The following is a 14986-nucleotide window of genomic DNA, read 5'->3' on the forward strand; positions in this document are numbered from 1 at the left end:
TGAAGTGAAATAGAGCGGGGACGAAGGCAGTGAAGAGAGAGAACGTGGGAAGAAGAGAAAAACGCAAGGGAAAAAAAGCAGCGTCGTAAAAGAGGTGACGGAGCTGTCCTCTCTATAAGAAGGGTGCCAGCGAGCCTTGCCCTTGCTTACGGCCACACCACCTTGAGCACGCCTGATCTCGTCTGATCTCGGAAGCTAAACAGGGATGGGCCTGGTTAGTACTTGGATGGGAGACCGCCTGGGAATACCAGGTGCTGTAAGCTTTTAAGCGCAGGAGGCGCCCTATCCCCGCTCGCTCGCTCATTCCCCTGTTCACACGTGCAGTGCGGCTTGTCCGTCTGTTTATTTGTCAGCTTTGGCGAGACACGGGTGCTTGTGTATTAGCGTGAGCGTTTTTTATTCTGATCATGAACAGTTTTACAAGTCCGCAAAGGATCGAGGAAAGATTTATCGCCAGCTGAAAAGAGACACAGCGCTTCGGCTGTGGAGACTTGTTCGGCTGGCGTTCGGGGAGTCGCGTTTTTCAGAATTGTATTGAGATCGTTTTCCACAGAGCTCAGATGTCAAAGCACAGCAGCAGCTCTCCACAGCGATCCTCTATAGCGCCCTTTCTCCCGCAGCTCCGTCCTCATTGGAAGGAAGCAAGAGTGAAAGGCTGAAGTGAAATAGAGCGGGGACGAAGGCAGTGAAGAGAGAGAACGTGGGAAGAAGAGAAAAACGCAAGGGAAAAAAAGCAGCGTCGTAAAAGAGGTGACGGAGCTGTCCTCTCTATAAGAAGGGTGCCAGCGAGCCTTGCTCTTGCTTACGGCCACACCCCCTTGAGCACGCCTGATCTCCTCTGATCTCGGAAGCTAAACAGGGATGGGCCTGGTTAGTACTTGGATGGGAGACCGCCTGGGAATACCCGGTGCTGTAAGCTTTTAAGCGCAGGAGGCGCCCTATCCCCGCTCGCTCGCTCATTCCCCTGTTCACACGTGCAGTGCGGCTTGTCCGTCTGTTTATTTGTCAGCTTTGGCGAGACACGGGTGCTTGTGTATTAGCATGAGCGTTTTTAATTCTCATCATGAACCTTATATACTGTATTTCTACATCCCATAACCTTTAACGGCAGGTGCCTGGGTGTGGACATGTTCTGATGTAATATTTAATTTAAAAGTAAACATTTTATTAAAGTCTGTTATATTGTTAAAATCTATAAGCGTTATAAATATCAATTTTTGCTCGTGCTTATAATTTATCGCTGCTAAATGTGTCTTTTTTCAATTATTTTAACACTTTTATGACCTATCCACTAAAATATAAAGACCTGCCCTACAACGCTCTTCTCAAAAGATAAGTTTTACATTTTTTGATTCAATGTAATTTCTTTTCTAGAGAAACACATCATTTGAGGCTTGGGTTGCATGTTAATATTTTTAAGGTTTAAAGACTTTACGTTCACGGTACGTGGAAAATCATTTCAAACTTTTGAAAAGTTGTTGAGAATTTGTCATTGAAATAAGCTTACATATTTTAATTCAACGTGATTACTTTTCACTCTCGATAAAACACGTGTGATTTTGGGGCGGGGGAATATGGTGGGGCGTTCTAAAACATCACAACCATTTGAAAACTCTTGAACTATGTAGGCATGGTTACAAATTTGGAGTTTATGCTTAAATTAGCCGACTTGCCGGTTTTGAAGTGTGACACCTGAGCTGTCAGGCCCCGATATTGACTGCTGCGAAGATGGCTTCTTTGAGTAGTGAATCATCGGATTCCTCTGCTATGCAAACTGAAGAAGTAGGTTGCTAAAATATTTTTTCTGATAGTGGAATTGTCGTTTCAATCTGTGTTTAGCGTATTTCGTTTTCAACACTTTGTCTTCTTTTTAGCAAAAGCTGACCCAGCACTCAGTGGTGTGTGACAGTGGCTGTCATGTGAACTCTGACGGTGATTCAGGTGTTGGGGGTCCATCAACGACTGATGAAGAGTTGCTACAAATGGTAAATAATAAACCACAGCAAGTTCGAAGCAAACGAAAAACTCTAACACAAAAGAGGCATTACAATTGTAAATATTTTAGGTAAAAAGCATGCCTATTTATTTTGTTAAGCCTTCCTTTTCTTTTTTCCTTTAATAGAATAACGAAGAGGTCGACGCATCAATCTTCAAACTACCATCAAGCTTGAATGTTTCGTGTCTGTTCATGTGTGTTTGCCAAAATGTGATTAATGATGATGTTCAACCTAGTTTAGCTAACGATGGCTCCAATGAGCCCGATGCTATGGATCAGACTGTAAAGTCGGTGGTATGTTGCACCTTCAACCATTGTTTAAAGGGGGTTGTGGTTGATGAATGCGCGGCCTGTTTGATTAATCATCCAGGTCAATGGGGTCACACATGCCTGGTTGTCCGGTGCACGGATGAGTACTGTGGTGTTTCCGGGGGAAAGTTTATGTAAATGAAAGTATTACTCACACCACACTTTTCTTTCCTGAGTTTCGTGGCTTTTCTTCCTCCAACTATCTTCCAAATACAGTCCGTAATCCGTTCCCTTAATCCTGATCCGATCCGAGTTCCAAAAGTCCGTAATAAAACCAATCCGCGATGTATCCTTATCCAGTGTCCGTAATCCAAAAACCATAAACCTTTTCTCCTTTCAGTAGTCCGTTATTCCTTAGCCCGATCTTTAACATACACCTCTTTCCTCTCTTTTCCTCCAAACCGCATTCACCTTATCGGCTTCCGCCCTGTTCACTGCCTCCGGGGCACTTATATTTCGGTTCCTGATGCGGCTCAGCTGTGTCTCATTGTTTCTCAGGGTAGACCCTTTCCATTTACTGGTCATCTGATTCTTTTTGGCAGCCATTTTGCTAAGGTCCATATCTAGTATTTTAAGTAGGTCATTCCGAAAATACCTGTTATGAATGACCCTTCCCCTAGTCATGTTACAGTACAAAGATGTGTTGTTTGCCGCATTAGAAATGTATAAGTGTCTCAGTTTAGCCTGAATTTTATCGGCTGTTCTGTACATCGCCAGAGGCCTGGGTGCCTATACTTTTACAGATGATACTGAGCGGAGTATAAAGCACTTGCTGAGAAAAATAATTGACGACCGCTCGCCATATGAGTATGTACGCTCCTTACTTGTAAAGGTAGATGGAAAAATACTAGACGTGACTTTTGGTGCATTGCAAAACTTATTTTATACTTATTTATACAAAAAAAAAAGATCTATGTAAAACCAGGGCTGTGAAATACTCGCAATGTGAATAGAGCTTTCACTCTGTTTTACAGACACAGGTGTGCCATCGTGAGAAGAATGAAAAATTTCGAATGTATACGTACATACTTACGAACTTTCATACGAGCTCTTGCTCTTGAATATTTTTTTGAATTCGCTAAATCACACAAAAGCATCACTCATTGTAAGCATCTGACCAATTACATTCCTGAATTTTAAACGCATTTAGTATTTATTTTTAACTTGTTTTATTTATTTTTGTAAAAAAAAATACACACCTGTTTTAAGTATTCTTGCCATTTTTAGCATATTGTAAGTGGATATTTTTCAAACATTTTGTTTTTAAATCATATGAAACACAATCAACCCATTGTAACTTCCCATTGATAATTCCTGAGCTTTGTAGCTGTGTATTATTTCTTTTTACCTTGTTTTAATATTTTTTTATTATTATTGCATTTTACAGAGCTTTTTAATATATTGTGAGCATTTTAGTGTCATTTTAAAATAGGACTATCAATGCTCCTGACTTTTAAACCAGTATTTCTTCTGACATTAATCTCTCCACCTACAGATGAGGAGGGAGGTATTTGATTTTAAACTGGTTGATTTGGGGGGGGGGGGGCGGGAAATGTACATTCATTTCCTTGTGTGTATCACCAGTGGGAAACTTGGCATTTTTGGATGAATACAAGTACCCTCGCCATTCCATGCGTGACGTGAGCAAAGTGTAATTCCTGTCTTTATAGTGTGCTTGTTAGAGACAGCTTTAAATAGAGCGCTTTAAATCCGGGAGTCAGCAGCCCAAGACAAGAGAGCTTCCTTCGTCTATGTTTTTTTGCGTGAAGGGGGGAAACCATGCATGTGCTGCAAACGATCTTAGTATCGAAGTGCCGTCCCACATAACCGATCCGAACAATCTGGGGTATTTACGGACTCTTTCGAAATGTAAGAACAAGCTGTGCGGACCTTATCTTTATTTACCTTGTGTAATCGTTTTTCATAAAGTGTAATTGTATTATAGCATGTGCCCCTGACGATTTTCTTGATACGTTATGTGTGCTCTTGTTTGTATTTTATGTAGTTTTGTTGTTCAAATGAAACGTAAAAGACACAACTTTCCAGATGCGGCTGCTGTAAAAATAAAATGACATCAAGGGTGCTGTACGCAGAGGTCTGAAACCTGCTCCACAGAAGATCTTTATCCAGAGGTGTTAAAGAAGTCGAGATCTCGCCATGAGAGGGGAAGCATCTCAGAAAAAGCAGGTGCAGTCGGTTCCATGGTCATAACCCCACTAAGTCGGGTGACAAGAGCAAAACCCACCCGGCTTCCTCCGGGCAAGTAATGAGACAAAGAAACAGCACACAGTGGGTAGCGTGGCCAAGCGGTCTAAGGTGCTGGATTAAGGCTCCAGTCTCTTCGGGGGCGTGGGTTCAAATCCCACTGCTGCCAGGTACTTCTGTCGAGACCCCCTTTCAGCTGGCTTCAGACGAAAGGGAGGGAACTGCTTTTTGGCAGTCTCTCGAGAAACTAAGCAAAGTGTTTAAAGATACTTTCTCAGCTTGATATCAAGGCACAAAACAAAAACCTTCTTGCGTCCTCTCAACCCAAAAGCGCTTTGCCACTTTTTGCATTATGCAGGGAACGACGTCTGCCCAGATCACTTTTGTGTCAATGCAAATCGTAGTGTGCCCTCTGTTTTAATGTTGGCTGTGCTGGCGTGCTGATTCTGTCTGTGAAACTTGAATGTTCTGCTTCTTCACACCGAATCGTCGGCGGGGGTTGAGCTTGTTAAATCTTTGCGCATAGCGCTCCTTTGGAAGTACTTTGTCCAAGTTCAAAAGCGATCGTGGGATTTACTTCATGCATTCAATGCCTCGCACGACAGATTTAAATGGGGAATGGAGTCTGCTTCTTGCTGTTTTTCCTGTGGTTGCAGTTACAAAGTTGATCGTGCTTTCACATTCTGTTAACAGTATTCACTGGCTGAGCTTTATCAGTTGGTTCGTAAAGGAATCTCTGCTTCGGTTCCAGAAAAGTCATCTGTAGTGTGTTTTTTTCTATGCCCATGGCTGTCTTTTAAAGCTGGTAGTAATGGCGGCGAAGGTAATTTTTTATCCTGTTTAAAAGAATAAGGACGGGCTGGGGCGAGCTCCATTTACCACTCTTTAAGCTAACCGCCGAACTCACGAACTGATTACACTGCAGAGCCACAGGCGCCTTGCTTTTCTCCATTCTCTGGGTTAGGGTGAACAAAAAACTTTGCTGGTATTAGCTGGCCTGCTGGGAGTACCTCTTCTTCACTGATAAGCAAGATTTGTGTTTCATCTTTCGCAAGCTGTATAGATTTCTTTCAAAACAAGTTGTTCCAGAAAGGAAATGAACACTTGCATTCACCTGAATTAAAAGGCATGGGATTTGCCCGTAAGGATAAATTCTGTACAGTAAGACAGGCACAGCTGGGAACCGGACCCAGGATCTCCTGTTTACTAGACAGGCGCTTTAGCCAACTAAGCCACGGCGACGGCGAAGTGCTGTCCTTTGACAGCCACTTGGACACGTCTCAACTGCTCTGAGACATCTGCGTTCGGTGTGCACCGAGCCTGCTCGCCTTGCAAGTTGCCTCATTTACATGCGATAGCTCCACCACTAAGAGAAAGGATGAGAAATGGCTTTTATCTGGCACTTTTCATGTCAGAGGATCTCAATCTGCTTTCCGTGTACAAGAGGATGTCCAACTCATGTAGCTAAAGATGTAGACGACAGTGCTCCACTGAAATCTTGATCTCACAACCCTCGGCATGATTCTGCTTTAGACAAATGGGGGAAAAGACTTCTTTCATCTCACGTGCTGCACTGTTTACGGTGTTTGCAGTGCTCTTTCCTAAATGAAAACCAGGAATCAGCACCATATGAGGTGAGACTAGATAATATTGGAACAAGTAGCCTCGCCATTCAATGCGTGACGTGAGCAAAGTGTAATTCCTGTCTTTATAGTGTGCTTGTTAGAGACTTAGCTGGCACCCAGAGTGCTTTAAATCCGGGAGACAGCAGCCCAAGACAAGAGAGCTTCCTTCGTCTATGTTTTTTGCATGAAGGGGGGAAACCATGCGTGTGCTGCAAACGATCTTAGTATCGAAGTGCCGTCCCACATAACCGATCCGAACAATCTGCTTTACAGAGGAGCACTGCCGGAGCTTATCGTTGGCAAACTGAAGACCAGGCCGACCTCTCCTGTGACTCTTAAACTCTAAATCTTAAGGTTGTGATTTCAAGCTCCACAGTTGCGGGAAATTCCATAGGTTATGATTAAATTTTCTTGTATGCTAATCAAAAGAAATATTAAGAAACTTTTCCCAAAACAAGTTTCACAGTGACTTTGCAGGTGACATTTTCCTGATGAGAATAAGGTTTCGTATGCGATCAATAACAGCACCAGAATAAAATACCAGAAAGAAATTACCTGTCACTAAGAGAATTCATTAAATGATGCCGAGACATAATCAGAAAATTCTTTAGCATTTTTATATATACACATTCTTATAGACGTTCAAGGTGTTCTAGTCGCTGTACTCTTCGTAGATAATCTAAACGAAATTACAGTACAGTACAGGACACGCAGTGTGGAGCTCACACAACGAATACTCTTGAACACAAAAAAGGTAAAGGCACACGGCACATCACATCTGAGTTTAGTGACAACTACCTCAGAGATTGTAAGCTGGGTAGTTTCAAATCACTTTTTTATTAAAGGTTCAAGCAAACCTGAATAACTTTGCAAGAGACATTTCAGAATCCTAGTCAAATCCAGTAAGACTGCTGTATTGATTGTACTGATTGCGGATGCTGTAAAAATAAAATGACATCAAGGGTGCTGTACGCAGAGGTCTGAAGCGTGCTCCACAGAAGAACATTATCCAGAGGTGTTAAAGAAGTCGAGATCTTGCCATGAGAGGGGAAGTGTTGCGCCCCTGAAGAGGGAAATGATAAAATAATCAGTCACTCAACTCGTTTCCTCATCAGTGGCTTTTAGTGTGATTCTATATAGGATAAACAATTTACAGTAATACAATATAACAAAGAATATAAGCTGAAAGTTACACAAATGCTTCTTAATATTTTTCTAATTATACATTAAGAAAATATTCTGCATTATGTCTTATTCAGTCTTCTCCTTAGTATATTCTACATTTCAGTAAAACACAATCTAAATCGGCGATATCACAAGACCACGTTAGTATTTCTTTAAAAACATAATGTTCACTAGCAATATAAATGTGGAGCACTTTGGTTATTATAAAAAACACCAATAAATAAAGAAAACCAGGAACAGTGAAATAATCTAAGGCTATTACCGAACATTAACTAAATTGCTAATCACTAAAACATTCACATTTCATTTAATATACCAAATACATGGCATTTATGCTAACCATGAGGATTGGCGCTACCAACTTTGTTCTAATAACTCGATATAATTTAACAAATACACTCAAATCTGACCGGAAAATACTTTTGTCATAATAAATCATTGACAAGTTTTCTGCAAATCACAATCGTGTTTTATACACTTTTTACCTGAAGAGGGAAATGATTTATAGTTACTCAACTCTTTCTTTCCTCATCAGTGGCTTTGATTAGTGTGAATGAGGAAAGGCAATGGGAGCTCCCTCTCACTGTGTTTCACAGACATAAGTAGTAAATTATCGATTAAAACTGTAGACTCTACGGGTAGATAACAGATAAAAAGATTGAACAAAATAACATTCCAGTGAAAACTATACGAAATGACAGCGTCCATTTTACTTTTACATGTATCTATTTTAACAGCTGTGTAACTTTTAATAAACACAGTATCACGTATTCCATTCAGTTTTTTTCCAACAAGCAATGTTTGTTACTTCCAATCAGATTGCAATCAATTTTTTTTTTGCTTATCGTACTTTTGAGCACACGTTCTCTACTGTTGTGTGCTGTATTATTCTTTCTTGCCTCACCAGGGTTATAAGGTGGAAGGCAGAAGGTTATTCTTTACATTTATACTCCAGTTCTTTCTTCTATCACCCATCCAGGCTTATACTTCTGTCCTCTCCACACCTCACATTCTTCTCCGTCATCACCACCTCTCGCAGCCCATCACTACCTGTTTTTTTTACCCTTTTTGCTTGTCGCACAACCCTTCTTTTAACTTTTTTTAAAAGTTTGTCTTCTTTTCTTGACTTAGCATTGCTAAACAACATTCGTATTAATTCCCTTCCCATATTCTCATAACTTAATAACAACACTATTGCCATTCATTTAGCAGCAGCTGCAACTCACAACTGGCAACCCACTGAAGCTCAGCAGGTGTGAACCTGGTCAGTACCTGGATGGGAGACCTCCTGGGAAAAACTAAGGATGCTGCTGGAAGAGGTGTTTGTGGGGCCTGCAGGGGGTGCTCACCCTGAGGTCCATGTGGGTCCTAATGCCCCAGTATAGTGATGGGGACACTATACTGTAAACAGGCGCCGTCCTTCAGAGGAGATGTAAAACCGAGGTCCTGAATCTCTGTGGTCATTTAAAATCCCAGGGCGTTTCTCGAAAAAGAGTAGGGGTGTAACCCTGGCATCCTGGCCAAATTTCCCATTAGCCCTTACCAATCATGGCTTCCTAATAATCCCCATCTCTGCACTGGCTTCATTACTCTGCTCTCCTCCCCACTGAGAGCTGATGTGTGGTGAGCGTTCTGGCGCACTATGGCTGCCGTTGCATCATCCAGGTGGGGCTGCACATTGGTAGCGGTGGAGGAGAGTCCCCATTACCTGTAAAGCGCTTTGAGTGGAGTGTCCAGAGAAGCACTATCAAAGTGTAAGCAATTATTATTATTATGATGTTTTATTTCAATCTTAATACACAACTTTTGTTTCCATGTTCCCTTTACCTTTAGCCCTTATAATACTCCTCCTTAAGTGGTCTAGAACCGACCCTGTTTTATCTGGACTAGATACCATATCCAGATCTATCAGTGCTCCCAGTGGAGCTGCCAGCACACTTACAAGTACCCTTGTGAGGCAGTCAGTGAATATGAGTCTGGTGTTAGCATACAGGGCCAACTCCTCGCTTAACACTCAGCTCAGTAGTCACTGGTGATTAAAGTGCTAGCACAACTGGTCTATACTCATATTATTAATTATATTAACCTTAGCTTCCTTAGGGATGCCTGTCTGGACTCAGAGGGAATCTTGCTGGCACAAAACCATCGCTCAACTCACCTTGTTCTGTTTAGGGATTTTGCCTCGCCCCAGGGGTTAAGCGCCCTGGTTTAGAGACCTGCCCCGAGCTCAGTGGAACCACCTCTTGTCTTGGTTTCGAAACCAAGCTCAGAGGAATCGTGTCTTGTCTCGGTCCTTACTCTTTTCCCTATAAATGATTCTTTATATTCTCTGTATGTTTCCTGTCCTTCCTTTTCGGCAACCTAATTGGGTGGTAACATCAAAAATATACTCACCCTGTGTGCCATCTGGGAATTACCGGAGACCTGGAGAATCCTGTCGACTATGCCAACTGTTGTGGGAAATTCTTCATCACAGGAGCAGGACACAGTCTTGTGCAGATTCAGTTTTATTGAGCTCAAACCGCCCCACAGAACAGACAAACTGCAATGGTTTCCCAGATCTTATATATACAGTCAGAAGAAAGTTTGTTCCACAATCTGAGTGCTTGTCCTGCTCTTTGACATGTAATTACTCCTTGTCCTAATCTGCCTTGCTCTAGGTTCTGTCCTTTGATATGCAGCAGACATTAGTCTGGTTTATCCTGTTTGTGGGTGTTGTTCCCATCTTTTATTATGTAGAGTTAAGCCACTGGGGCTGCTAAAGCAAGTCAGCTTTATGGCATCTTAGTTTAACTTTTGTTTGATGCTAAATTAACAGACCCCATCAATACCTCTCACAATGTGCTTAGGTGGTGATACTGTGAATCTGGATAAGCGAGATATATACAGTGGTGTGAAAAAGTGTTTGCCCCCTTCCTGATTTCTTATTTTTTTGCATGTTTGTCACACTGAAATGTTTCAGATCATCAAACAAATTGAAATATTCGACAAAGATAATACAAGTAAACACAAAATGTAGTTTTTATTATTAAGGGAAAAAAAAAATCCAAACCTACATGGCCCTGTGTGAAAAAGTGATTGCCCCCTAAACCTAATAACTGGTTGGGCCACCCTTAGCAGCAACAACTGCAATCAAGTGTTTGTGATAACTGGCAATGAGTCTTTTACAGCACTGTGGAGGAATTTTGGCCCACTCATCTTTGCAGAATTGTTGTAATTCAGCCACATTGGAGGGTTTTCGAGCCTTAACCACTTTTTTAAGGTCATGCCACAACATCTCAATCGGATTCAGGTCAGGACTTTGACTAGGCCACTCCAAAGTCTTCATTTTTTTTTCTTAAGCCATTCAGAGGTGGACTTGCTGGTGTGTTTTGGATCATTGTCCTGCTGCAGAACCCAAGTGCGCTTCAGCTTGAAGTCACAAACAGATGGCCGGACATTCTCCTTCAGGATTTTTTGGTAGACAGCAGAATTCATGGTTCCATTTACCACAGCAAGTCTTCCAGGTCCTGAAGCAGCAAAACAGCCCCAGACCATCACACTACCACCACCATATTTTACTGTTGGTATGATGTTCCTTTTCTGAAATGCTGTGTTACTTTTACGCCAGATGTAATGGGACACACACCTTCCAAAAAGTTCAACTTTTATCTCTTCAGTCCACAGAGTATTTTCCCAAAAGTCTTGGGGATCATCAAGATGTTTTCTGGCAAAACTGAGACGAGCCTTTATATTCTTTTTGCTCAGCAGTGGTTTTCATCTTGGAACTCTGCCATGCAGGCTGTTTTTGCCCAGTCTCTTTCTTATGGTGGAGTCATGAACACTGACCTTAACTGAGGCAAGTGAAGCTCTCACTGTGGTTTGCTGGAGTCCCAAAGCTTTAGAAATGGCTTTATAACCTTTTCCAGACTGATAAATCTCAATTACTCTGTTTCTCATTTGTTCCTGAATTTCAGAATTATAAATACTTAATTTCATTTTAACATTATAGAGTATTGCTTCTATAGGAGTGGAAAAAAACCCATTTAAATATTATTTAATTTTACTTTGCAAAACAGCAGAATGAGAAATAAACAATGGGGCATGAATACTTTCTGAAGGCACTGTATATATTTCTTGTCCTGTCTTGTTTAAAAAAAATAGCTGCACTGAAATTAAAATTAAAATATGGAATTATTACTAATGGTGCCAAAATAGATTATCATATTAAAAGAGATTCATACAATATCTTATTCTTTATTATTTACCCTTTATTGCATAAATATTTATTGTATTTGATATATATCCTCTCTGGGGATAAATACACTTTAGATTGTGCAACAAAGACTTTGAGCTCTTTTTGTAGACTTTAATCAGATGTGACTTTTATTTCCTTAAGAGTGACAGTTAAGGACCCTAATCTGTTTTATACACATTCTTTGCTTAACATGGTAAGTTAAAAGCTGTTACACAATTACAAGTCTATCCAATGAGAACAGTATTAATTGTAAGCCAGCAGCCATATCAACCTGCAACTCACAACTGGCAACCCACTGAAGCTCAGCAGGTGTGAGCCTGGTCAGTACCTGAATGGAAGACCTCCTGGGAAAAACTAAGGTTGCTGCTGGAAGAGGTGTTAGTGGGGCCAGCAGGGGGTGCTCACCCTGCAGTCCATGTGGGTCCTAATGCCCCAGTATAGTGACAGGGAAACTATATTGTAAACAGGTGCCTTCCTTCGGATGAGACGTAAAACTGAGGTCCTGACTCTCTGTGGTCATTAAAAATCCCAGGGTGTTTCTCGAAAAGAGTAGGGGTGTAACCCCGGCGTCCTGGCCAAATTTCCCATTGGCCCTTACCAATCATGGCCTCCTAATAATCCCCCTCTATGAATTGGCTACATTACTCTGCTCTCCTCCCCACTGATATCTGATGTGTGGGGAGCGTTCTGGTACACTATGGCTGTCGTTGCATCATCCAGGTGGATGCTGGATAGTGGTGGTGGAGGGGAGTCCCCATTACCTGTAAAGCGCTCTGAGTGGATTGTCCAGAAAAGCGCTATATAAGTGTAAGCAATTATTATTATTATTATTAAATTAAACAGGACTATACTTAACATTCCAAGACTATAAGGAATTCAATGCAATTAAGAAATTAATTCAATGTAGACCTAATTCATTTTAAAATTGAATAAAACTAAAAACTTTATACATTATACACATAAATTAAACTCCATGACAAAACTATTTCAGTTTTAGTTAACTGTAAATAAGAGTATAGTCATAATTTAATTGACCAGACGAACTCAAAAGTGACTAATAGACATCACTAATAGACATTTTGGGAACAAGTAAAGGTTTGTTTCATGCTGAAAAGAGAAGAAAATAAATGTTTCGGCTGTGGAGCCTTCTTCGGATGTCACATGCTGACGCATCTACCTACTTGAACTAAAAGACATTTTAGTTGACTTGACTGGTGACTGACCTGGTGACTAGATTGGGGTTTTTAAGTCACCTGACTGGAAAAAACTCTTCCCACACTAACTGCAGCTGAATGGTCTCTCTCCTGTGTTAATGCACTGGTGCCTTTTTAAGACAAGCGATTGACTAAAACTCTTCCTACACTGACTGCAGCTGAACGGTCTCTCTCCTGTGTGAATGTGCTGGTGGGTTATTAAGTTACTTGACCGACTAAAACTCTTCCCACACTGACTACAGCTGTATGGTCTCTCTCCTGTGTGGATGCGCTGGTGCATTTTTAGGTGATGTGATTTAATAAAACTCTTCCCACACTGACTGCAGCTGAATGGTCTCTCTCCTGTGTGAATAAGCAGGTGTGATTTTAAGTATCTTATCCGAATAAAACTCTTCCTACACTGACTGCAGCTGAACGGTCTCTCTCCTGTGTGGATGCGCTGGTGCATTTTTAAGTCATGTGATTTAATAAAACTCTTCCCACACTGACTGCAGCTGAACGGTCTCTCTCCTGTGTGAATGCGCTGGTGGATTTTTAAGTCATATGACTGAATAAAACTCTTCCCACACTGTCTGCAGCTGAATGGTCTCTCTCCTGTGTGGATACGCTGGTGCATTTTTAAGTTATGTGATTTAACAAAACTCTTCCCACACTGACTGCAGCTGAATGGTCTCTCTCCTGTGTGAATGCGCTGGTGGATTTTTAAGTCATATGACTGAATAAAACTCTTCCCACACTGACTGCAGCTGAATGGTCTCTCTCCTGTGTGAATGCGCTGGTGGGTTTTTAAGTCACCTGACCAACTAAAACTCTTCCCACAATGACTACAGCTGAAAGGTCTCTCTCCTGTGTGAAGGTGCTGGTAGGGTTGTGAAATGCTAGACTCACAGAAACGCTGCTCCTCCCTGTGCCATAATTGCAGTTTGTCCACTCCATCTGAGCAAGGCCTTGAGTGACTCTTCCTCATTCTCTGATCATGCTGGGGTCTCTTATTCTGCAAATGCTCCATGGAATGGTCTTGCTCTGTGTGCTGAAACTGAGATTTGTTTTCTCCACCGTGTCCTTCAGTGTGCTGTTCAGCAGTGTGAATCATCTGGGGCTCCTTCTCCAGCTCTTTGAGACTAAAACTGTCAAGTTCATTCAGTTCTTCCTCTCTTTGCCCAAGAACAAACATACTCTCCAGCTCATTAAAACTTTCAACAATGTTCTCAGTAATCAGATTATTAAACCTGGGTGTAAAGTGATCAGATACCAAGGGATCATATGATTGTTTTAGACTCTGCAATGACAGTCTCTCCACTTGAACAGAACAAGGCCTAATTATCATCATGCGCTGTAAGAGCTGCTGTTGCTCCTCCCTGTTCTGACTCTTCTCTGTGTGCTGTGAATCAGTACTGTTCTCTTCACCAAGTACATCAGTCTGCTGCTCTGCAGCATCAATCAACTTGGGCTCCATGTCCTGCTCTGTAAGATTTAAAACATCCAGTTCTTCACTGTGCTCTTGTACAGAGACACAGCCCAGTTCATTACAACCTTGTGTAATATTGTTTGTGTCCAGATTATTTCTCTTTTCTGTAAAATCATCACATACTAAGAGCCCAGGTGTCTCACTCTCAGGTTCTGTGTTCATCATGGGCACAGAGTACAGATCCTCGACAATCCGTCTGCTCACTGTGTGCTGCTCCCTGAGTGTCTCTTTCCCTTCTGCGGCAGTGAGCTCTGTCTCCTGCATTAGACTGGACCCCCACTCCTCCTCACTGTGTTGCTGTTCAAGAGGAGCCCTTTCCCCAGCATCAGAGAGAGCACTGGCTTCTGAGCCTGTAAACACAGGACAAAAAGACAAGACCTTTATAATAATAATAATAAAAAAATAATAATAATAATAAACTTTATTTTATATAGCACCTTTAAAGGTAGCTTCTCAAAGCTCTTTACAAAAGGCCAATAACAAAAAATATATATATCAATATAAGCACGATGAGAAAACACAGTTAGACGAGACAGTAGATGGTGGTACTAAGTCCAGTAGGAGCAGAGGGGTAAAGAACAGTTAAATAAAGGATCTTCTGAAGAAGAAGGTTTTGAGTCTGGATTTGAAGGAGTTTAGAGAAGGTGACTCTCTGATATTCTTGGGGAGAGAGTTCCAGAGCTTGTGGCAAATCAGGAGAAGGCCATGTCACCCAAAGAGTGTAGACGGACTGGGGGACAAATATTT

The 14986-nt window shown here is 41.6% G+C and overlaps 1 protein-coding gene, 1 non-coding gene and 1 pseudogene across 2 annotated transcripts in view; 2 read left to right on the forward strand and 1 right to left on the reverse strand.

The window, feature by feature from the left end:
- The window catches only part of LOC148826073 (uncharacterized), a 588722-nt gene that overhangs the window by 570348 nt on the left and 3388 nt on the right, over positions 1–14986 (reverse strand). The window contains 1 exon segment of the mRNA XM_088926251.1: positions 12789–14589. Coding sequence (XP_088782377.1) covers positions 12789–14589 — 1801 coding nt within the window.
- Positions 145–263, forward strand: LOC148826626 (5S ribosomal RNA). The gene has a single exon (XR_016093121.1). It is a non-coding gene; the product is annotated as a 5S ribosomal RNA (ribosomal RNA).
- On the forward strand, positions 801–919 carry LOC148826627 (5S ribosomal RNA; annotated as a pseudogene).

This window comes from Atractosteus spatula, chromosome 10, assembly GCF_055471065.1.
Source record: "Atractosteus spatula isolate fAtrSpa1 chromosome 10, fAtrSpa1.hap1, whole genome shotgun sequence".
Taxonomy (NCBI): domain Eukaryota; kingdom Metazoa; phylum Chordata; class Actinopteri; order Semionotiformes; family Lepisosteidae; genus Atractosteus; species Atractosteus spatula.